The sequence below is a fragment of the Mustela nigripes genome, chromosome 12 (assembly GCF_022355385.1).
Source record: "Mustela nigripes isolate SB6536 chromosome 12, MUSNIG.SB6536, whole genome shotgun sequence".
NCBI classification, from domain to species: Eukaryota; Metazoa; Chordata; class Mammalia; order Carnivora; family Mustelidae; genus Mustela; species Mustela nigripes.
Window position 1 is genome coordinate 57,937 of NC_081568.1, and position 24,985 is coordinate 82,921.

The window sequence follows — 24,985 nt, forward strand, 5'->3', positions numbered from 1 at the left end:
TGTGCTCCTGGGAGCCTGCCTAGTACACAGGCTACCGTCAAACTCTCAGATACTCGGAATCTTGAAGTCAGATGGGTCTTGGCTGACATCCATCCGTCCATCCAGCACTTATAGGAGGGAACAGAAAGAACAGGCTGTGGCTCCTGCCCTCCAGGGGACACACATGGGAACCCAAGTTGTTGGATCTCCCAGCATAAGACAAGCCCCCAGCGCTGGTAGGGGCTGCAGCCTCGGCCAGGGGTGGGGCCTCCGGGGGTACTTTGTGTCCTGGGGGACACACGTGATTGCAGACAAGACAGGAAGGACATTCTGAGCAGGAGGAAGAGCACACACAGAGCTGCAGCCGGTCACTTCCTGAAGCAGGAGGCAAGAGAGACGGGGCCAAGCTGGTGGGGGGCCCCGGGCTTGAAGGCCACGCAGACCTCCGGTGGTGAAGCCAAGGTGACCCAGGGACACGGCATGGCTCTCTTGCAGAAATGTGGGCCCAGGGAGTCTAGGGCAGATATGACCGTGTCCAGGGGCCCCAGCGGAGCCCGGGGAGGCCAGCCAGCTCCATCCCCCACAGGCGACAGGTGGAGAGAAGCAAATTTGGTCTGGGGGGGCCATGCTGGGGCATCTCCTCCTGTCTGATCCTATGCTAGCTGAACTCCGAGTCCTGGGCTTCCCCTCCACCCGCCCGGCATAGGAGGTGGGGGGTGTCCACTGTCTCTGAAGCAGCCCTCACGGAGGGGGGCCTCGTTCACTCTGTGGCCATCCCCTTCAGCAAAGCTACTAAGTGGATGGGCCGGTGGAGGAGGATGTGCGGGTCTGGAGCACCGGGAGTCACGTCCCAAGCTGAACCAGCCAGGGTGACCGTGAGACCACGGGGGAGCAGTGGGAGGAGAGTTAGAAGGGGGAGGTCACGGTGGGGGGGAGGGACACGGGACCCTCGGAGGAAGTCGCAGATCGTGCCGAGGTCCTGACAGCACCGGCCGGGCCTGCTCCGGGCCACGCGGGTCCCAGAGCGGCCTCCGTGGCAGGGAGGCGTGGACGCACCGCTGGCCAGCTGTGGGGGAGAGTGGGGGCGTTTCCCAGCCTTTTCTGGTCTGGCTTTGACGTCCGAACAGCAGCCTCCTCGCCGTCCTTACGACGCTAGCTTCCCCGAAACAAACCCCCCTTCCGGGGCAGCCCTGAACGGTCGCCTCCGACACTGGGGGGCACAGCCACCCTCCCGGTCAGGATGGGGCTTTGGTCTGACCCGCGGCTCCGTTCACTTTGTGCGAGCGGGCCAGAGCGCGTGGGCCTGTCTGTCCGAGCCCGGCCCCCACGCACACGGCCGAGGCGGCGCACCCGTCCCTCCGGGAAGGTGGGGCTGGACAGGCCACCTCGCCCCAGCTGGTCACCGTGCCGCGGTTAGAATGGAAGCATACGGTCGTGATCACAGTAGGGCCAGAGCTGGTATGCGGCAGTGTCGCAAGAACCTGGCGGCCTTCTGCCCTTTAGAGGATGTTCTGCTCCCCCACGCCTGCTCCGGACACGTGGGGAGCCGAAGGACGGGTCTGGGCCGCAGTCCTGAGACCCACCGGCCACGTGTGGTGCTGGCCCATCAGATTAGGGTCCCCGTGGTGCTCCGGCCCGAACAAGCAGCCCAGCCCAGGACAGCACCAGGGCCTCCGCGAGCGACGGGGCCGTGTGGGAGGGACATCAGCAGCCCCCCTGCTGGAGCGGCCATCAGACACGACTGCCCCCAGCATGACCCCAGCTGCCCTGTCCGCACCCGGTATGCAGCTCGGCACCTCGGCAAGCAGCAGACTAATGTGTGTCTGGGGACTGGGGGAGCCAAGGGCATGTGGGCGAGGCTTCGTCTCACCCAGAGATGAAGACCCCCATCGTGGAAGGGATTTTACCCACAGTGGCTAACGCTGACCATCTCTCCCCCCAGGAAGGAGGTGCGGGAGCTGGGGCTGGTCGTCGTGGTGGACGCTCGTGAGGGTCCAGCTGCCCCTGCCCTCTTCCAGGCTCTGGCAGCGCTGCAGGTGAGTCTGGGTGACTCCTGTCCTCAGGACACCGAGCATGGGGCTCTCTCATGACCAGGAGCAGCTGAGCGCAGCCGTGCCAGGACTCACCCCCAGTGTGACTCTCGGGCTGAGCTGAGGGTCCCGAGCATGGCCGTGGAAGGTAGCAGAGGAAGAGCTGGGCTCTCACCCATCCACCGTGGGCACCCACCCCGGGCCGGGCACGTCCTCTCCTACGTGGTCACTGCAGACCTTCCGGGTCAGCCAGGACCAGGCTGTGCCGGCAGGACCTCTCCCCTCCACAGCAGTCCTTATCTGGTGCCCAAGGAAATCAGCATGCAGGGGTTCACGCCGCGCCTCCTCAGACAGGGATGGAGCTGTGGGTGCCGTGGGGCAGGTACGGACCTGCCCACCTCTGCGGTGAGGTCCAGGGAGGGTGTGGCAGGTTTGCGTCACCCTGGGAAGACCTGACCTGGATCTGGGGATGTGAGTAAAACCAAGAGGGAAGTGGGAGTCCCTGGAACAGGGAGAAAGGCACCCCCGGGGATGCTCCAGGGACCCAGGGCCAGGTGGGCGCCCGAGAGGGTTCTCGCTCCCTCAGACGTGTACACAGGGGCCTTCATGGGCCAAGCGCTGTGCTGGAGTCCGAGGTCCCCCGTCCCCGTCAGTGAACGCCTGTTCCCTCTGTTGGGTCTCTGCTAAAGGTGTAGGCGTCCGTCAGGCTCCGTCCAGGCTCCTATGTATAGGGACGCCACGTGGAAGTTCTTTCGAGGAAGGACTCTGAGGTGGAGGTCGAGGCCCATCTGGATGGTAGTGCGGTCAGTGCACCGGAGAGCGGCATGTGGGGAGAGAAGAGCCCCGGCAGGCAGGCAGGCGGTGCACGGGGCCGGGGCTGGGGGGCAGGCGGAGGTGGGGGCACGGCGGCTGGACGGGCTGGCAGGAGCAGGCATCCCGGTCAGGGCACTTGGCAAGGGGGCAGCTCCTGTCGGACACAGAGGCGAAGGAGCGGACTCCGAGGAGGAGGGGCCAACCCAGCGGTGCCGTCGCGGCCCTCGGAGCGGCCCTCCGTGCGCAAGTCCGCGTTTCAGAGGCCGAGCCAGGCTCTCAGCAGGAGGAAAGCCTGAGTTAGCGCCTCGAACACGGCACGACAGGTTTGACCTGCCGAAACTCGGTTTCCACGGAACACCTGGAAGGTGCATAGACCCCTTAAGCTCCTCCCCTGCTCTCGACCAGCCGCTGGGCTCGGACGTCGGCAAGCAGGAGGTCGTCCGGTTTGATGTTCATGTTCCGCGTGGGCTCTGAGCGCCTGTTGAGATTCTGGTTTCTCTTAGCCACGTGCAGTTTCATAGAGCAGCAAAGACAGAAGTTACCGGAAGCCTTCTGGGAAAGTAGGGATGATGGATTTTCAAACGGATTCTGAAGGACGCTCTGCTCCAAGGAGGAAGGGCTGCTGGGCGATGGCAGGGCTCCTCAGAGTCCTGTGACTGCGGGAGGAAGGTCTTCCATCTGGAGCCTGGTCGCGGCGTCCTCGGGGGACAGAGGCGCAGGGCTGTTAGGGCCTCAGACGCACACTGCTCGGGAGCGGGTGTTTAACCCGGTCATCGCACACCGGTCCGCACGGCTCCCTAGAAATAGCAGCTTGTGGAAACACAGAGAAAAAAAACTTGTTTCTGCCTTTGAAGCTGAACTAAATTGTTGCTGTTGCTTAAGTGGCTTTGAAGCTGCAAGCAGAACTTGTGACCAGATTCTGGAAGCCATTCCATCTGCCTTACGTGCCCGCTGGGAGCAGCGTGTGGCCGTCAGCCGGGCTCGAGCATCCACAGCTCCCGACCCTCCGGGCGCGCCCCACGGACCCTGCCTTCAGGAGCAGCCCCTCCTCGGCCTCCCCCGGCCTCCCCGCTGCTCTGCTCTCCTCACTCCTTACGCCTTCAGCCCCGGGGGCAGCCAGTGGTGTGCAGGCTCCCTGCACTCGCTTCTCCCCAGACCCTTTGCCAGCCCCGGATGGCGCTCCTGCTGGTCACCGTGGCCACAGTGGCCGTGGCCACCCTGGACAAGTTTCAGATGAGGGGGGAAGCCGGGAATGCAAGGACTCGCTGCTGCGCCCAGGACGAGGTGCTCCTGGGTTAGCAGGTGGCGCTGGTGCCTTGGGCTCCGCGGGCTCCTCACCAGACCCCTCCGGTCTGTGGTCTGTGCTGCATGGCCCGGGCGCGGGGAGGCCACGGAGGCCGGGCTGGGGCCGCTCTCGCCGTGCGGGGCTCGAGGACCTCGGGCAGACACCCAGGCAGACGCACGACAATGTCCCACGTGGGGCTGGTGTGGAGGTCAGGGTGACCACCGCCACCCCCTGACGAGGGCCCTGTGTGGCCCTGGCCTCGTGCGAGGTCACGGGGGGGCCAGGAAGAGCGCCAAGCCTGCAGCTGCCTGCGGGCTCCTCACCGTGCCGTGCTCTGTGTGTCATGTGCAAACAGGTCACAGACCTGGGACACTGAGGCATGTCTGTGGCTTTGCAGGAATTCCCAGGAGCCAGAGGACTGGGGTGGCCTCGACTTCTTGGGCATCCCATAAAAACTTGAAAATTGAGTGTCCAGCCCCAAAGACCGACGCCCGAGCCCTCCTTGTTGATGCACAAGCTTAGCAGCCACCCATGCCCTTGTGTGCGAGACCCCGGCCCACCGCATGCGTGGCCTCTGAGCCCTGCAGCTGCCCACGGAACCACCTACCTTTTTCCTGGGTGAGAACACCTAGCCCCTCTGTTTGTTCGGGCTTCCTTAAGCCCTGGGCCACTCGGGTCCCACGCGGTGGAATGAGCCCTGAGTAGGACAGTCCCTCTCTGCCCACACTTCTCCCAGAGCAGAAGCGGGAGAGGCGTCCGCTGCATCTTTCAGTTTCTGTTGCAAGTGGGTCTTCGACGGAACGCCGGGAATCCAGTCTTCTCCCTCCTCCGCGTGCGATGTCCAGACTGCCCTGAGGTCTGGGGCCTCCTGCAGGGGGAGGCTTCCCACCACCCCGGGTTTGGCTCAGGCAATACAGGAGCTGTAACCCGAGCCAGGTACCTGGAAATAAGCCGAATTTAAGGGTCATGCTTCCATTTTCAGCTTTATTTCTGAAGAATACACGGAAGTCGTGAAATTTTTCTGTACAGGGCAAACAATAGAATCTCCTAACTGCCTCCAGTGACGATACTTCAAATTTATTGAATCATTAAAGTTCCAATACATAAGATTTACATCTTGAAAAGGAAATGATGGTTTTTTTCATTTCATGGTGGAAGAAAATGCTAAGAATTACTTATCCCTCCCCCACCTACAGCACGTAACTTCTACACGCTGATACAACGCTCGTCCTGAGGCACAAACTGTGTTCTCACTTGTCTGAAAATTCACACCCGTCTCCTCCGCAGTAGCAACAAGTCCTACCAGTAAAAATCACTCAAGTAGGGATATATGAGAAATACGAAACACTTCACAAAACCGTGTAGTCTTAATTCATAATAACCGAAGAGTTGACCTAAACTGAGTGAGAGAAATAGAAAATGACTCAAATAAAAAGCAGGAATGCTTTTTCTATGGTTTTCTATGGCTTTTACTCATCGAATGAATGTTTATGACTCATGAAATGAATGTTTGTGGAATGTCATTCATAAGAAGCCACATAACAAAAATGTAAATAGATAAGATTAATTTAATACAAATTAAGTACTGGTTATTTTGGAGGCCTATCCAGTCAAATAGGGGATCGATAATGGGGATTACCAAAAGCCTAAAGTCTGCTTATTCCTACAAGAAACTTAAAAATTAAAGCTTTAGAAAATATGAGTGAAGAAGCAAGCACTATGAAAATAAAATAATTTTATTGTTGAGTGAAATGACCTCAATGTAATCTAGCAAACAGAAGTCAAGGAGGTTTGTTTAAAGTTTAAAAACATGTCCAAACAAAACAAAACAAAACAGGGTTGGAACCCCAATACGGAACACATGCCTCATACTGTGCACAAAAATCACAAGTGGGTCCCAGACCTGTGTGCGCTACTAAGAACCACCAGGAGGAAACAGGAGAAGGTCTTCAGGACCTTCGTCGGGCTAAGATGCCTCAGCTGTGACAGCAGCACTGTGACCCATAAAGAAAACCATGATAAGGTAGATTTCATCAAAATTTTGAAACCTTTTCTTCAAAAGACACTGTCACTAAAATGAAAATACAAGCCAGGAGTTGGGAGACAATGTGTGCAAAACACAGATCTGATAAAGAACTTGTGTCTGAAATACACGAAATCCCAGAATTCGGCAACAAGGTGAACAGCCCAAGGAAATACGGCCAAGATTTGAACACGTTTGACTCAAGAAGATATACGAACGGCAGAGAAGCATGGAAACGTGCGTTCAACACCAGTAATCACTGGAGAAACACAACTTGTAACCAAAATGAGGTAGCACACCAAACCTGCCCGTAGCGAGGGCTCAGTGTTGCTCCTGGAAATGCAAGTGGCGTAACCACTCCAGTTTCTTCAGAAGTTAGAACACACTTGCCACGAGACCCCGCAATCCTACCGCTAGATGTTTACCTTCACATGCAGTTTAGAGGGGCTTTGCCTACAGTTGCCACAAACTGGAGACAAGCCAGACGTCCTCTAGCGGTGGGGTGAGCGGTGGGGGAGCTGTAATGCCTGCGGGCCGGGGACTTCTTCCGAACCAGGAGCCTCCACGGCTCGGCCGAGTGGCAGGTGCTCTGTGCTAAGTGAAAGCAGCCTGTGCTGCGTGAGGCCGTGTGTAGATATCTGGACCAGGCAAATTTATGGACGCAGGAGACAGATCAGTAACTGCCAGAGGCCGGGGGGCTTGCCAGAGCAGCTTCGGAAAATTGGGGGCTGCTGAACCGTTGTATATGTCTTGACTGTGATGGTGGTTCCAGGACTATAAGTTCTGTCAAAATTTAGAGAACTCTATATTTGAGAGGGTGCATTTTATTATCCATAAATTATAACCAACAAACTTTTCACTAAAAATTTACATGCAAAAGGTCAAATAATGTCAATTATTGGTCAAATTATAAGGTCCAATAATGTCCATTTAGAGCAAAGGCAGTTACATTTTATACCTTTGAGGTACTTGGGGAAAATATCAAAGCAGAAGTAGCATCCGTCAAGTTAGACAATTTCATGAAATCCGTTAAATATTAGAAAGCTAATCAGTATTTCTTTCTTATTTCAGAACACGCCTCCTCCCATAATTCATACTATTGTGCTGTTGGTGAATAAAGAATCGGGATTTAGGCCTGACAAGGATGGAGCAGTTCAGGTAGTGGCTTTAGACCCTCAGGAGTAGGTATGACTCTGGGTGATACACAAACTGAAGTAGATGAGATAAAACATCCTAAAAACTTGGTGTGAATTCGTGCTTCATCCGTCTAAGTAAGAGCCTGAAAGCCCATCCCCGATCCCTTCAGTTTCTGCAGGACCCTCAAGAGTGCGGCAACAGAAAACTTTTAAAAATCTGATTTTTCTTCTCTACCTCTTCTTGCTTCTTTCTCTTTTATCTAAAAACTAGTTTGCCTTCATTCTTAAAGGTTTTCTGGCTGGACCCAGAGTTCTGGCTTGTAGAAGGCCTTCGTGTGTTTTCCAGCCCTTTAAAGGTGTCTCCTGGTGTCTTCTGGCCTCCACAGTTTCTGACGAAAAGTTTGTTGTAGTTCACGTGATTGCTCATCTATCGAAAATGTGTCATTTTCCTTTGGTTACTTCCAAGATGTTCTCTTTCTTTTCATCAAAATGACTAGAACGTGACGTGGTTTTCTTTATCTTTATCCTCTTAGGTTGGGCTGAACTTGAATGTTTAAATTTATGTCTATCACCAAATTCAGGAAATTTTCATTCATCATTTCTTGAAATGTTTTATTCTGCTTCATTCTCTCCCCTTGTTCTAGGATTTTGATTACACACACTGATGTTGCCCCATAGGTCTTTTTTTGTTTTTCACTCTTTATTGCACTTTTACTTTTTGGAATTTCGAGAAGTGATAGTCTAGATGTTTTCTTTCTCTTTCTTTCTTTTCAAAGGCAACTTTACTGAGACATAGTTCATGTCCCATACAAATCATTTATCAAACCGTGTCAATGATTTTTAGTATATGCATGGAATGATGCAACTCATCCCACAATCTAATTTTACCTATTTTTAGTTTTTCCCAGTGCTCCTCCCAAGTGCCCTAACCATCCCCCATCTGGCCCACCGTCCACCCACCCTGCGCCAGCGACCCTCAGTGTGTTCTCTGTTGCTAAGAGTCTCTTATGGTTTGGGTCCCTCCCTCTGTTTTTCCCACTTGCCCTGTGTTCATCTTAAATTCCAGAAATGAGTGAAATCACGTGGTATTTGTCTTTCTCTGATTTATTGTGCTTCGTCCACACGACTGCAAATGGCAGTTGGCCGGATCTCATTGCAAGGTCTCATGGTTTTGGGTGTTGTTCGTAAGTGGTGAATCACTAAACTCTACTTCTGACGGCTGCACAGGATTCCACTGCACGTAAGCAGCCTGCCTTCTTTCTGCGTCCTTCTGTTGGTGGACGCCGGGGCTCTCTCCACAGCTTGCTGTTGATAACACCGCTACAAGCACCCAAGGTGTACGTATCCCTTTGAATCAGGGTTTTCGTGTCCCATTGGGTAAATACCCAGTAGTGCAGTGGCTGGGCGGGAGGGCAGTTGTACTTTTAACCAACTGAGGAACCTCTGCCGAGTTCTCCAGAGTGGCCGCACCCCCACCCACGGTCCAAGAGGGCTGCCCTTCTCCACATGCTCACCAGCATGCATCGTCCCTGGTGGTGTCGGCCGCTCTGTCTGGTGCGACGGGACCCGTGGGTCGGAGGTGATGTCGAGCATCTCTGCATGTGTCTCTTAGCTGCTGGGATGTCTTCTTTGAAAAAATGTCTGCTTGTCACTTCTGCCCACTTTGCAATTGGATTTTTCTTGGGGGGAGGATGTTGAGTTTTACAAGTTCTTTAAATATTTTGGATAATACGAACCCTTTAAGCAAGGATGTTATTTGCAAATATCTTCTACTCCATAGCTGCCTTTTAGTTGTGTTGGCTGTTCCCTTCCCTTCCCTGTGCAGAAGCTTTTGTTTTGATGAACACTTGATAATTTCTTTTGGGTTTTGTTTCCCTTGCCCCAGAAGACAGATCTAGAAACAGGTTGTGACGGCCGATGTCAGAGAAATTATCCCCCGTGCTCTCTTCTAGGATTGTTATGGTTTTAGGTCTCACATTTAGGTCTTTGTTTTTTGAGGCTAGGTTTGTGTGTGGTGAAAGAAAGTGGTCCAGTTCATTCTTCTGCATGTGGCTGTCTAGTTTTCCCAACACCGTTTGTTGAAGAGACCGTCTTTTTTCCATTAACATTCTTTCCTGCTCTGAGGAAGATTAGTTGACCTTATAGTTGTGGGTCCATTTCTGGGTTTTCTATTCTGTTCCAATTAGCCCATGTTTCCATTTTTATGCCAGTACCATACTGTTTTGATTACTACAGCCTTGTAACATAACTTGAAGTCCAGAATTATGACGCTTCCAGCTTTGTTTTTCTTTTTCAAAGTTGCTTTGGCTATTAGGGGTCTTCTGTGGTTCCATATGATTTTTTTTAAAAAAATTTTCTAATTTTTTATTTTTTATTAATATATAATGTATTATTAGCCCCAGAGGTACAGGTCTGTGAACCATCAGGCTTACAGGCTTCACAGCACTTACCATAGCACACACCCTCCCCAATGTCCGTCACCCCACCACCCTCTCCCTACCCCCGTCCCCCCAACAACCCTCAGCTTATTTCCTGAGATTAAGAGTCTCTTATGGTTTGTCTCCCTCCCGATCCCATCTTGTTTCATTGATTCCTTTCCTACCCCCCAAGTCCCCCACATTGCATCTCAACTTCCTCATATCATATTCCTCATATGATAATTGTCTTTCTCTGATGGACTTATTTCACTCAGCATGATACCCTCTAGTTCCATCCATGTCATCGCAAATGGCAAGATTTCATTTCTTTTGATGGCTGCATAGTATTCCATTGTGTATATATACCACATCTTGATCCATTCATCTGTTGATGGACATCTAGGTTCTTTCCATAGTTTGGCTATTGTGGACATTGCTGCTATAAACATTCGGGTGCACGTGCCCCTTCGGATCACTACGTTTGTATCTTCAGGGTAAATACCCAGTAGTGCAATTGCTGGGTCATAGGGTTGCTCTATTTTCCAATTTTTGAGGAACTTCCATGCTGTTTTCCAGAGTGGCTGCACCAGCTTGCATTCCCACCAACAGTGTAGGAGGATTCCCCTTTCTCCACATCCTCGCCAGCATCTGTCATTTCCGGACTTGTTGATTTTAGCCATTCTGACTGGTGTGAGGTGATATCTCATTGTGGTTTTGATTTGTATTTTCCTGATGCCGAGTGATGTGGAGCATTTTCTCATATGTCTGTTGGCCATCTGGATGTCTTCTTTGCAGAAATGTCTGTTCATGTCCTCTGCCCATTTCTTGATTGGATTATTTGTTCTTTGGGTGTTGAATTTGCTAAATTCATTATAGATTTTGGATACTAGCCCTTCATCTGATATGTTGTTTGCAAGTATCTTCTCCCATTCTGTCAGTTGTCTTTTGGTTCTGTTAACTATTTCCTTTGCTGTGCAAAAGCTTTTGATCTTGATGAAGTCCCAGTAGTTCACTTTTGCCCTTGCTTCCCTTGCCTTTGGCGATGTTTCTAGGAAGAAATTGCCACGGCTGAGGTCAAAGAGGTTGCTGCCTGTGTTCTTCTCAAGGATTTTAATGGAGTCCTTTCTCACATTGGTCTCAGAGGTCCTTCATCCATTTTGAGTCTATTTTCTGTGTGGTGTAAGGAAATGGTCCAGTTTTATTTTTCTGCGTGTGGCTGTCCAATTTTCCCAACACCATTTGTTGAAGAGGCTTTTTTCCACTGAGCATTCTTTCCTGCTTTGTCGAAGATTAGTTGACCATAAAGTTGAGGGTCTATTTCTGGGCTCTCTATTCTGTTCATTGATCTATGTGTCTGTTTTTGTGCCAGTACCATACTGCCTTGATGATGACAGCTTTATAATAGAGCTTGAAGTCTGGAATTGTGATGCCACCAATTTTGGCTTTCTTTTTCAACATTCCTCTGGCTATTCGAGGTCTTTTCTTGTTCCATATAAATTTTAGGGTTATTTATTCCATTTCTTTGAAAAAAAATGGATGGGATTTTGATAGGTATTGCATTAAACGTGTAGATTGCTTTAGGTAGCATAGACATTTTCAAAATATTTGTTCTTCCAATCCATGAGCATGGAATGTTTTTCCATTTCTTTGTTTCTTCCTCAATATCTTTCATGAGTACTTTATAGTTTTCTGAGTACAGATTCTTTGCTGCTTTGGTTAGGTTTATTCCTAGGTTATCTTATGGTTTGGGGTGCAATTATAAGTAGGGTTGACTCCTTAATTTCTCTTTCTTCTTTCTTGTTTTTGGTGGATAGAAATGCAACTGATTTCTGTGCATTGATTTTATATCCTGACACTTTACTGAATTCCTATACAAATTCTAGCAGATTTGGAGTGGAGTCTTTTGGGTTTCCACATAAAGTATCATATCATCTGCAAAGAGGAATAGTTTGACTTCTTCTTTGCTGATTTGGATGCCTTTAATTTCTTTTTGTTGTCTGATTGCTGAGGCTAGGACTTCTAGTACTATGTTGAATAGCAGTGGTGATAATGGACATCCCTGCCGTGTTCCTGACCTTAGTGGAAAAGCTCTCAGTTTTTCTCCATTGAGAATGATATTCATGGTGGGTTTTTCATAGATGGCTTTGATGATATTGAGTTATGTACCCTCTATCCCTACACTTTGAAGAGTTTTGATCAAGAAAGGGTGCTATAGGGGCACCTGGGTGGCTCAGTGGGTTAAGCCACTGCCTTTAGCTCAGGTCATGATCTCAGGGTCCTGGGATCAAGTCCCACATCGGGCTCTCTGCTCAGCGGGGAGCCTGCTTCCCTTCCTCTCTCTCTGCCTGCCTCTCTGCCTACTTGTAATCTCTCTCTCTGGCAAATAAATAAATAAAATCTTTTTTAAAAAAAAAATCTTTTTTAAAAAAGATTTTATTTAAAAAAAAAAAAAGAAAGGGTGCTGTACTTTGCCAAATGGTTTTTCAGCATCTATTGAGAGTATCATATGGTTCTTGTTCTTTCTTTTATTAATGTTTTGTGTCACATTGATTGATTTGTGGTTGGTGAACCAAACTTGCAGCCCTGGAATAAATCCCACTTGGTCGTGGTGAATAATCCTTTTAAAGTACTGTTGGATCCTATTGGCTAGTATTTTAGTGAGAATTTTCGCATCTGTGTTCATCAAGGGTATTGGTCTGTAATTCTCTTTTTTGATGGGATCTTTTTCTGGTTTTGGGATCAAGGTAATGCTGGCCTCATCAAATGAGTTTGCAGGTTTTCCTTCCACTTCTATTTTTTGGAACAGTTTCAGGAGAATAGAAATTAATTCTTCTTTAAATGTTTGGTAGAATTCCCCTGGGAAGGCATCTGCCCCTGGGCTTTTGTTTGTTGGCAGATTTTTGATGACTGCTTCAATCTCCTTACTGGTTTTCTATTTCTTCCTGGTTCAGTTGTGATGTTTATATGTCTCTAGGAATGCATCCATTTCTTCCAGATTGTCAAATTTGCTTGTGTATAGTTGCTCATAATATGTTCTTATAATTGTTTGTATTTCTTTGGTGTTGGTTGTGGTCTCTCCTCTTTCATTCATGATTTGTTTATTTGGGTCCTTTCTCTTTTCTTTTGGATAAGTCTGGCCAGGGGTTTATCAACCTTATTAATTCTCTCAAGGAACCAGCTCCTAGTTTCATTGATTTGTTCTGTTTTTGTTTGTTTGTTTCTATTTCATTGATTTCTGCTCTGATCTTTATTATTTCTCTTCTCCTGCTGGGTTTAGGCTTTCTTTGTTGTTCTTTCTCCAGCTTCTTTAGGTGTAGGGTTAGGTTGTGTGTTTGAGACCTTTCTTGTTTCTTGAGAAAGGCTTATATTGCTATATACTTTCCTCTCAGGACCGCCTTTGTGGTGTCCCCAGGTTTTAAACCATTGTGTTTTCATTATCATTTGTCTCCATGAATTTTTTCAATTCTTCGTCAGTTTCCTGAATGACCCATTCATTCTTTAGAAGGATGCTCTTTAGACTCCATGTATTGGGCTATTTCCAAATTTCTTCTTGTGAATGCTCTTCAGAGCATTGTGGTCTGAAAATATGCAGGGAATGATCCCAATCTTTTGGTACCAGTTGAGACCTGATTTGTGACCCGGGATATGATCTATTCTGGAGGATGTTCCATGGGCACTAGAGAAGAATGTGTATTCTGTTGCTTTGGGATGGAATGTTCTGAATAGATCTGTGATGTCCATCTGGTCCAGTATGTCATTTAAGGCATTTATTTCCTTGTTGATCTTTTGCTTGGATGATCTGTCCATTTCAGTGAGGGGGGGTGTTAAAGTCCCCTACTATTATTGTATTATTGTTGATGTGTTTTTTGATTGTGTTATTAATTGGTTTATATAGTTGGTTGCTCATATGTTAGGGGCATAGATATTTAAAATTGTTAGATCTTCTTGTTGGACAGACCCCTTGAGTATGATATAGTGTCCTTCCTCATCTCTTATTATAGTATTTGTCTTAAAATATAATTTATCTGATATAAGGATTGCCACTCCAGCTTTCTTTTGCTGTCCATTAGCATGGTAAATTGTTTTCCACCCCCTCACTCTAAATCTGGAGGTGTCTTTGGGTCTAAAATGAGTTTCTTGTAGACAGCATATTGATGGGTTTTGGTTTTTTATCTGATAACCTGTGTCTTTTGATTGAGGCATTTAGCCCATTTACATTCAGGGTAACTATTGAGAGATATGAATTCAGTGTCATTGTATTGCCTGTAAGGTGACTGTTACTGTATATTGTCTCTGTTCCTTTCTGGTCTACTACTTTTAGGCGCTCTCTTTGCTTAGAGGACCCCTTTCAATATTTCCTGTAGAGCTGGTTTGGTGTTTACAAATTCTTTTAGTTTTTATTTGTCCTGGAAGTTTTTCATCTCTCCTTCTATTTTCAATGATAGCTTAGCTGGATGTAGTATTCTTGGCTGCATGTTTTTCTCAGTTAGTGCTCTGAATATATCATGCCAGTTCTTTGTGGCTTGCTAGGTCTCTGTGGATAAGTCTGCTGCCAATCTAATGTTTTCACCATTGTATGTTGTAGACTTCTTGTCCCGGGCTGCTTTCAGGGTTTTCTCTTTGTCACTAAGATTTGTCAGTTTTACTATTAGATGATGGGGTGTGGGCCTATTCTTATTGATTTTGAGGGGTTCTCTGTGCCTCCTGGATTTTGATGCTTGTTCCCTTTGCCATATTAGGGGAATTCTCTGTAATAATTCACTTCAATATACTTTCTGCTCCCCTCTCTCTTTCTTCTTCTTCCGGAATCCCATTTATTCTAATGTTGTTTTGTCTTATGGTATCACTTACGTCTCGAATTCTCCCCTCGTGGTCCAATAATTGTTTGTCTTTCTTTTGCTCAGTTTCTTTATTCTCCATCATTTGGTCTTCTATATCACTAATTCTCTCTTCTGCCTCATTTATCCTAGCAATAAGAGCCTCCATTTTTTTTATTGCACTTCATTAATAGCTTTTTTTATTTCAGCTTGGTTAGACTTTAGTTCTTTTATTTCTCCAGAAAGGGCTTTTATTTCTCCAGACAGCATTTCTCTAATATCTTCCATGCCTTTTTCAAGCCCAGCTAGCACCTTGTGAATCATCATTCTGAATTCTAGATCTGACATATTACCAATGTCTGTATTGATTAGGTCCCTAGCCTTCAGTACTGCTTCTTATTCTTTTTTTTTTTTTTTTTTTGTGATGAGTTTTTCTGTCTTGTCATTTTATCCAGATAGGAATATATGAAGGAGAGAATAAAATACCAAACAGGTGGCAAAGACCCCAGAAAAAAGTGTGTATTAACAAAATTAGAAGAGACCCCAAATTGTGGGGTAAAGAAAGGGGGTAAAAAGAAGTTCAAAAAAAATTAAAGAAAAAAAAAGAAAATATATATATTAGACTGGTGAATAGAACAGAGCCAACCACTTAATTTTGGGAGTATTTTGGTCTCTTAGAATAAACTACCTCCCAAAATTTTAAGGAAAGAAAAACCTTTATACATATATGTGTGTGTGTGTGTGTGTACACAAATAAGGTAAACACAATGAAGGGATGGAATATGGCTGTAAAGATGAAATTTTTTTAGATTTCTTAAAAAGGAGTTGATAAGTTGGTTGGAAAAAGAAAGTGGAAAGAATTTGCTCAGGCTGGAGACTAGAACAAAGCCCTGTGCTAGAATTAGGGTATAGTTTGATCTATTAGAAGTTGTATCCCAAAATTTTTTAGAAGAAAAAACCCTATGTGTGTACAAAAAATAAAGTTAGATACAATGAAGGATAAAATATGACTCTAATAAAGAAAGGTCTAAAAGATTTTTTTAATGAAAGTATTGTTAAGATAAACTAGTTAAAAAGCATTAAAAGAGGAAAGAGTAAAAGTTTAAAAAATTAGAATAAGAAAAAAATAAAATTAAAACAAATTAACTTTGCAAGACTAAAGAATCTTGGGGAGAAATCTTTGAATTCCATGCTTTGCTTTCTCCTCCTCTGGAATTCCGCTGTTCGCTGTTCTCCTTGGTAAGTGTACTTGGTCTTGGCTGGATTTCTTGTTGATCTTCTGGGAGAGGGGCCTGGTGTAGTGATTCTCAAGTGTCTTTGCCCAAGGCGGAATTGCACCGCCCTTACCAGGGGCCGGGCTGAGTAATCTGCTTGGTTCGCTTTCGGTAGCTTTTGTTCCCTGAGCGCTTTCCGTAGACTTCCGGAGGACGGGAATGAAGATGGCGGCCTCCCAAGCTCTGGCCTGGAGGAGCCGAGAGCTCGGGGCCCCACTCCTCAGGGCGCCCTCGGAGAAAAGCCATCAATCCCGCCTGTCTCCCTGGCCTCCAGCTTCGTGCCGAGCTCACCCGGCCTGTGACCAAGCATCTCTGTCTCTGGCTCACGGCCCCACCTGGAATCTCCAAGCCCAGCAGATCCCTGCCACTCTTCCAAGGGGGTCTCCCAGGATCTGCCACTTGCGGGGTCCCTGCTCAAAGAGCATTGGCCCGCAGATTACAGTTTAAGGTAACCCTGACCTGAGAGCTCACTGCTCAGCTCTGTCTCTGTAGCCGGCTTCCCCGCTCTGATACCTGTGAGCCATGCCACACTCAAACACCCCTGATCCTTCTGTGACCCCATGGGACCATAGACCACGCTGTCCCCGTGTGGGCTTCACCCCGGCTAACCTCTGGAGCGACGTCCCTCAGTGGAGCAGACTTTTAAAAGTTCTGATTTTGGGCTCCGTTGCTCCACTGCTTGCCGGGAGCCAGCCCCTACCCCCGTGGTCTGTCTTCCTGTTGCTTTGGATTCTCTTCTCCGCCAGGCCTACCTTTCAGAAAGTGGTCGATTTTCTGTTTCTAGAATTGCTGTTCTTATTCTCTTCGATCTCCTGTTGGGTTTCTAGGTGTTTGCGATGGTTTGATACACTATCTAGCTGAACTCCTGGGACCTGATGTCATCTCAACCTGCTACTCCTCTGCCATCTTGACTCCTCCCAGTTCCATACAATTTTATGATTCTGTGTTCTAGTTCCATGAAGAATGCTGGTGCTGTCTGGATAGAGATTGTATTAAATATGTAGTTTGCTTTGGGTAGCTGGGACATTTTAATGATATTTGTTTTTCCAATCCATGAGCATAGAATGTCTTTCCATTTCTTTGTGTCATCTTTGACTTCTTTCATCCGTGTTTTATAGTTTTCAGAGTACAGGTCTTTTACCTCCTTGGTTAAGTTTATCCTTAAGTGTCTTATTACTTTCGATGCAATTGTGAATGGGATTGATTCCTTAATTTCTCCTTCTGCTACTTCATTATTTATGTATAGAGATACAAGATTTCAGTACATTGATTTTGTATCCTGTGACTTTACTGAACTTGTTTATCAGTTCTAGCAGTTTTTTGGTGGAGTCTTTTGGGTTTTCTGTATAGAGTATCATGTCATCTGCAAATAGTGACAGTTTGACTCTTTCCTTGCTGATTTGGATGCCTTTCATCACTTTCTGTTGTCTGACTGCTGTGGCTAGGACGTCCAGGTGATGTTGAATTACAGTGATGAGACCACTGTAGAGGAAAAGCTCTCAGTTCTTCCCCATTGAGGATGATGTTAACTGTGGGTTTCTCATATATGGCCTTTATTATATTGAGGTGTGTTCCCTCTAAATCTACTTTGTGGAAGATTTTTTCATGAGTGGATGTTGTACTTTGTCAGATGCTTTTTCTGCTTCTATTGATCACATAGTTCCTATCCTTTCTCTTATTGATGTGCTATCTCACGCTGATTGATTTGCAAATAATTAACCATTCTTTACATTGAATAAATCTCACTTGATCATGGTGAATGATTTTTTTTTAAAGATTTTATTTATTTATTTATTTATTTATTTGTCAGAGAGAGCGAGCACAGGCAGACAGAGAGGCAGGCAGAGGCAGAGGGAGAAGCAGACTCCCTGCTGAGCCAGGAGCCCGATGTGGGACTCGATCCCAGGACTCTGGGATCACGACCTGAGCCGAAGGCAGCTGCTCAACCAACTGAGCTCCCCAGGCGTCCTGGTGAACGATTTTTTTAATGTATTGTTGGGTTCGGTTTGCTAGTATTTTTTTAAGAATTATTGCATCCATGTTCATCAGGGATATTGGCCCCTTAGTGCTCTTTTTTAGTGGGGTCTATATCTGGTTTTGGTATCAGGGTAATACTGGCCTTTCAGAATGGATTTGGAAGTTTTCTGCCCTTTTTTTAATTTTTGAAATAGTTGGGAAAGAATAGGTATTAACTCTTCTTTAAATGCCTGTAGAATTTACCTGTGTAGCCATGTGGTCCTGGACTTTTGTTTGTTGGGAGATTTTTGTTACTGGTTCAATTTCTTTGCTGGTTATGGGTCTGTTCAAATTTTCTATTTCTTCCTGTTTCTGTTTTGGTAGGTTTGGTAGGTTTTTAAGAATTTATCCATTTCTTCTCGGTTGTTAATTTGTTGCCATATAGTTTTTCATAATATTCTCTTATAATTGTTTGTGGTTTTGTGTGGTTTGTTGTTATTTTTCCTCTCTCGCTTGTGCTTTTATTTTTTGGTTTCCTTTTTCTCTCTTTTTTATTGAGTCTGACTAGGGATTTATCAATTTTATTGATTTTTTTTTTTCCAAAGAACCAGATCCTGGTTTCCTTGACCTGTTTCACTGGTTTGTTTGTGTATCATTTATTTTTCCTGTGTCTTTATCATTGTCATTCTCCGCTGGCTTTAGGCTCTGTTTGTTGTTCCTTTTCTAGCTTTTTCAGGTATAAGCTTAGGTCATATATTTGAGACATTTTTTGCTTCTTGAGGAGGCCTGTATAGCTATATACTTCCCTCTTAGAACCACTTTTGCTGCATCCCAAAGGTTTTGGACCATCATGTTTTCATTTTCATTTGTTTCTAAGTATTGTTTTAATTTCTTCTTTGATTTCCTAATTTACCCATTCATTGCTTAGTAGAATGTTCCTTAATGTCCATATATTTGTGGTCTTTCCAGACTTTTTCTCATGATTGACTTCAAGTTTCATAATGTTGTGGTCAGAAAATACACATAGTGTAATATCAGTCTTTTGGTACTTGTTGAGGACTGATTTGTGACCCAGTATGTGATCTTTTCTGGAGAATATCCTATGTGTACTCAAAAAGTATGTGCATTATGCTGCTTTAGGATGAAATGTTCTAAATATATCTCTTAAGCCCATCTGTTCCCATGTGTCATTCAAGCCATTTATTGTTCCTTGTTGATTTCTGCTTAGATGAGCTGTCTGTTGCTGTCAGTGGGGTACTAAAGTCCCCCTACTATTATTGGGTCATTATCACTGAGTTCCTTTATGTTTGTTGTTAATTATTGTATATGTTTAGCTGCTTCCAAGTTGGGGGTATAAATATTTACAGTGTTGGGTCTTCTGATCTTCTGGTTGCATTGTCCCCTTTATTAAGATGCAGCACCCTTCTTCATCTCGTGTTACAGTCTCTAGTTTAAAATCTAGTTTGTCCAATTCAAGTGTGGCTACTCTGGATTTTTTTTTTTTATGTCCATTAACGTGCTAGATGATTCTCCACCCCCTCACTTTCAACCTGGAGATGCCTTTAGGCCTAAAATGAGTCTCTTCTAGACAATATATAGATAGGTCTTGTTTGTGTGGGGTTTTTTTATCCATTCTGACACCCTACATTTTTCAGTTGGAGCATTTAGTCCATTTACATTCAGACTGTATTATTGATTGATTATTGATAAGTATGAATTTAGAACTATTGTATTACTTGTAAAGTTGCTGGATCTAGAGATTTTCTCTTTCCTCTCTTGTCTTTGTTGCCTTTGGTCCCTCCCACGCAGAGTCCCCTTTAATATTTCTTGCGGGACCGGCTTAGTGGTTTTTGTTTGCCTGAGAAATTGTTTTATCTCTCCTTCTATTCTGAATGACAGCCTTGCTGGATAAAGTACTCTTGGCTGCATAATTTTCCCATTCAGCGTGTGAAATACCTCATGCCACTTTTTTCCTGTCCTGCCAAGTTTCTTTGGATAGACCTGCTGCTAACATGATTTGTCTTCCCTTGTAATTTAGGGACTTCTTTTCTCTTGCTGCTCTCAGGATTCTTTCCTTCTTTATTTCTGCATTTTACATAGAGTATGGTCTGTCCTGCTAGTTGTGTGGTTTGTTCTCTCAGTCCTCAGGTTGATATCCTGGGTTTTCAAAATGATTTGATAATTATCTAGCTGTGTTCGAGCGATGAGGTAAGCATAAGGTCATCCCATTCCTTCACCATCTTAACTCCTCCCCAAGTGATCTTGCCCCAGAGGTCTTTGAGAAGCACTTTTTTTCCTACTTATTTTCTCCCTCTTCTTCAGATCGGATTGTTTCTAGCACTCTACCTTCAAGGTTACTGACTCCATACTCGATTCCTTTCCATTAAGCTATGAAGCCCTTCTAGTGACATTGTTTAGTTCAGACATTATATTTTTTGGCTATAAACATCCAGTAGGTTTAAACATATTTTCTCTGTCTCTGCTAAGATTTCCTGTTCTGTCAATAATTGCAAGCATTTTTCCTTTACATCATCGAGCATAGTTATGACCACTACTTTAAAGTCCTTGTCTAATAATTGCAACATCCGGGTCTTTTCTGGGTTGACGTCTGTTGACTGTCATGTCCCTTGAGAATGCATCACATGTTCCTGATCCCTCACATGCCTGGTAATTTTGGATTGTATTCTGGACATGTGAACATTCTGTCAAATAATGTTGAACTTGCTGACTGTGGATTCTGTCACAGATGTCCATGGCGGACTGTTTTGAAATGCATGTAACTTGGTTGGACTCAAACTGAAAACTGTCCCCTGTGTAGGTCTAGTTCAGTTCTTTTTGCCTTTAGCTACCCAGAGTCTTCCCGTGCATACATGGTTCACGGTCAGTGGGAGTCCTGGGCACAGTTTACACACAACTGGAGCTCCCTTTCTCCCTTGTAGGATTTAATGTCTACATTCCAACCCAGCTCTGTTTTCTGGTTCTTCAGGCCAGAAAGATGCCTGTTTCTCTGTCAGAGCCTCAGTCAATCCAGTGCCCCATGTTGGCATCCTGCCTTCGAGCCAAAGCCATGCAAATGGAGAGCTCACCCCGCCGCCCCCTTCCTGCATCTCTCAGCAGCCCCCTCAGTGAGCCGGACCTTGTTTGCCGCTCCGCAGCATCTCAGGTTGTCTGAGAAGGACCAGCTCTGCCGTCTCAGAATCGCTTCGTTCATTCTTCTCCTTCCCTTCCCCCATCATCTTGCCTTCTTGCCTTCTCTTACTTTTCAAGTTTTCCTTTTTTTTTTTTTTCCTTTGGTCTTATTTGGAATCTTTCTGTCATTTCTCTTTGCTACCTTTTCCTTTCACCCCTCTGCACCTTCATTCCTGGACCCAACTACATTCAGCCCATTAATGCCACCAGCAAAGCAGGGTCACTGGACCCTAAACCTGCCTCCCAACCCTGTCGGTGGTAGTCTTCCCCGGAGTGAGCTATCATAGTGGTCCTTCATGAATGCATCTGTGGCCATAACCAGTGACTGCTTCTCCTTGGCAGTGTGAGGTAGTGGGCTCCCTGAAGGCCTTGCACAAGCTGGTTGACAGCTCGCAGCTGACCGCAGACCTTGATGGCTCCTTTCCCTACAGCCACAGTGCCTGGATCTGCTTCCGTAGGGTAAGGTCACAGCCACAGCACCTGCAAGTGTCCTGGGACTTCTCCTCATGCAGATGTTTTCACTCACACCTGAAACAGGTGGCCCCACCCCAGGTGTTGTGCCCACCACGCCGCACTCACGGGCTGTGGAGAGCCACACGGTGGGGGGCTTGGAAGTCCCACACTGGGCAGGGAGGGTGTTACCCCCAGTGCTTCTGTGGACGCTAACACTGTGTCTGGTCTCTCCTGCCTCTCCCACCTGGAGAATAGAAGCTGGAGCCCTTCACCACAAATTGCAAGGATGCCATTGTTTTCCTACAGAATTCAGTCCTCTCCCTGAATACCCCCCGGTCCCTGAGCACAGCACAGGTAAGTTCTCCTGGATTTTATTTTATTTCACAGGCAGGTGGGTGGGACCATCAAGATTTAGCCAAATCTATTATCCAGAGCAGGGATTTTCAAGCCTTTTTAAACTTGTAAATTCCTTTCAATTTGCAAAGGACTTCCAAAAGACCACTTTTTCCCGTCACCAAAAAAAAAAAAAAAATCCCCCCATGCCCAGACAAGAAATACCCACTCAGCCACCTCGTGTGCTGGTGTGCCACTGAGGCCTGAGTACGTACCACTGGGACACGGAGGCAGACTGGCTGGAGGAAAATCAGCAGCCTAGAGACCCGGGCTGGAGGCACCTCAGGGTACAGGGTCTGTGGGCCGGTCCACACAGACCACCAAATGCCAGGCTCTCCTCCTGCTGCCAAGTGTCCCACTTCCCTCCTTTCTCCTCTCCTTAGTCTCGCCTGCCCCTCGGGTGAGCATCTCTGGGACTCACGGCCTCCCTGCTGGGGTGGGGGTCGAGTGTGCGTCCCACCACCCCGCCCAACTTTCAGCTTGTTGACAAGCACAGGAACACACCTGGCACTCCCCGTGGAGGACAGGGTTCTAGGCACGCTTCTCCCACCCCATGTAGGAGGTCACAGACCTAATTGGCAAGCACAAAGCAATGATGAAGTGTGTGCTAGAAGATGCCCTCCTGGTGGCCCTCCGACTAGAGGGTGGTGCTGTGCTGGCGCGGCTGAGGACAGAGCAGCTGGGCACCAGCCAAGACTGCCGGTGAGTGCCATGCTGGGGCCGCCCGTCCAGAATAATGTCCATTCCTGTCACCTGCAGCATCGCCCAGGGGTCCAAACCTCTGCTCTTGCTAATGGGCACACTTTGGACGGGAGCCTATGGACATTTGTATCTTCCAAACAAAAGGAGCAGCTTCCTGGGACTGCTCAAGTAGAAGGCAAAACTCATCACCACGGAATTCAGCAAAGGTCCCAGTGGAAAGCTTCTTTGTCTATTTCTGTCCTGGGGAGCCATGCCCGCCCACTCACATGCCCACACCCCTGCACCTGTCACTCCCAGCACGTCCTGTTCCTGCTCTGGCTGTGGACCTCCTTGGAGTGTTCCATCTGTGTCCGACGGAAGGGAGGCCAAGAGCCCAGCTGTGCTTTCTTCGCTAGGTTGTCGCCAAAAGCGTATGTCTCTGAACAACTTGGCTTTCTGACCCTTTCTTTCCCAGGGATGCCATCGAGGCTGCCTCCAGGCTGTACGACCAAGTGGACGAAGAGGTACATCGGCTTGTCCTCGCCTCCAACAGGTGTCTGCAGGAGCTGGAGAGGCTGCAGGGAGTGAGGGCGCTCCAGGAGCGACAAGGCCAGGTAAGCGCTCCGGTCAAAGAAGCCGGAAGAGGAAAACATTCTGAGACTCTGCTCCTGAAATAACGACTGTCACCATGTACTACATTATCATCCACTTTCCTCCGGGAACGTATGCATGGAAGAGCTTTTCAAAAGCTTGCACGTATTTCTAGTTAAATCCTTATGCTTTTATCAATCACTATTCCCATGAGACTGAGTGAAGCAGGAGCCCCGGCACACCCAGCGGTCATTGTAGAGCAAGGTCAAGTGTGGCTGGAGGGCTTCTCTGGAGGCCTATGTGTCCATTGGGGCAGTCAGGGTGGAGGATGGCCACAGCCAGGGCATCCCAAGGCTGAGTCCCCAGGACGGCCAGCACGCGCAGGGCCGGGTGGAGGCCTGGACCTTCGTGCGCTTGTTCGGTTCCAGCCCAGGTCCCTGGCTCTCCCGCCCCCCCCCCACCCGCCCGTACACGTCACTGTGCCTGCATCGTTCACACTCTCTGATTGTTTGCCTTGAACGGGCGCCTAGGCTTGCGGTGGCCGGGGTGGGGCCTGCTGTCTTCCAGGTTTTGACACGTTTGCCAAATGGGCCTGCAGGCAGCCTGCCTGGTTCAGCTGCCCTGGCAGCATCCCTTCGTCACCGATGGGGAAACAGGCCCTCATCCCTGCACTGGGATTTTTATGCCACAGTCGATCTTCCTCTCTCTGTGGGTGATTTTCTTCTCTACAAAAACCCAGCAGCCGCTTCCCCAGCTCGAAGCTTCACTCTTACAGGCACGACTCACACGGACACTCTGGTCATGCGACAGATACTTGCCCCAGTGTGTCACCGTCCTTTGCTATGATGGAAATGACCTTTCCTACCTGAAGGTTTCAGAACAACTGAGGTAGTCCGTCCTAAGGCTTGTACGGTCAGGATTGTTCCATTCACTCTTTTTTTTTTTTTTAAGATTTATTTATTTATTTATTTGACAGAGAGAGATCACAAGTAGACAGAGAGGCAGACAGAGAGAGAGAGAGAGAGAGAGAGAAGCAGGCTCCCTGCTGAGCAGAGAGCCCGATGCGGGACTCGATCCCAGGACCCCGAGACCTGAGCCGAAGGCAGCGGCTTAACCCACTGAGCCACCCAGGTGCCCTGTTCCATTCACTCTTGAAGCCAACCAGGACTTATCCAGGAAGTTGGCAGTGAAGCTGTGCGTCTGAGGGTCTCTGCTCCTTAACTGGCTCCTGCTCTTCTGCTCTCAGGCTGCTGGTGTTTGTGAAAACCCAGACGCGACATTCTCCTCCATGGCCCCGTCCACGGAGAGCGCATGCTCAGCTCCCCTCTGTCTGAGCGCGGGGCCACCCAGCACAGCTCTGCGGCCGTAGCTCCAGGCCCATCGCCGCACTGCTGGAAACCTCTCCCTGGGCCCCTCACAAGCAGCGTCGCTGGCATCGCTAGCCCACGGGAACACATGCGGACGTGACGTCCTGACCCCCGAAGTGTGCGCTGTGAAGGACTGCTGTCCCCCGTGTGGTGCAGGCGGGGGCTGCCGCCGGCCCCTCCCGCTCTCCCAGACAGCCCCCAAGTACCCTAGTGTCTCCTCCAGAGAAGACATCTGGGTACTTTCAGCTTAGTAACAAGTTTCAAAATGGAAAGTTCTGTGAACAGCCTGTCCACGTGCGCACTTGAGGCCCGGAGATGCCACAGGCTGAAAGGGGCCTGATGGTGGAGACGGCGGTTAAAACCTCTAGGCGGTGTGGCCGTCAGGGTGTTTGCCAGCCGCAGCTTGCTGGGCTCAGGCAGCTGTGCAGACGGTGGCAACCAGCTGAGCCGGCCCCTCAGCAGTGTCTGCGGCTTCCTTTGTCCCCACGAGCATAGAACCAGACTCCTTGACACGTTTGAAAATAAAGCCTTCCTTTCCAACGTAGATCATGTTGTGGTTGGAAAGAGAAGTTCCTGGCCCC

The 24,985-nt window shown here is 47.8% G+C and overlaps 1 protein-coding gene across 7 annotated transcripts in view; it reads left to right on the plus strand.

Moving 5' to 3' along the window:
• Nucleotides 1–24,985, plus strand: part of PLEKHG4B (pleckstrin homology and RhoGEF domain containing G4B) — a 78,735-nt gene that overhangs the window by 37,971 nt on the left and 15,779 nt on the right. For all 7 annotated transcript variants that reach the window (XM_059416777.1, XM_059416780.1, XM_059416779.1 and 4 more), the window contains 6 exons: nt 1,922–2,015; nt 7,202–7,288; nt 21,262–21,378; nt 21,628–21,726; nt 22,325–22,467; nt 22,922–23,060. In XM_059416777.1, the coding sequence (XP_059272760.1) occupies nt 1,922–2,015; nt 7,202–7,288; nt 21,262–21,378; nt 21,628–21,726; nt 22,325–22,467; nt 22,922–23,060 (679 nt within the window). The remainder of the gene's footprint in view (nt 1–1,921; nt 2,016–7,201; nt 7,289–21,261; nt 21,379–21,627; nt 21,727–22,324; nt 22,468–22,921; nt 23,061–24,985) is intronic.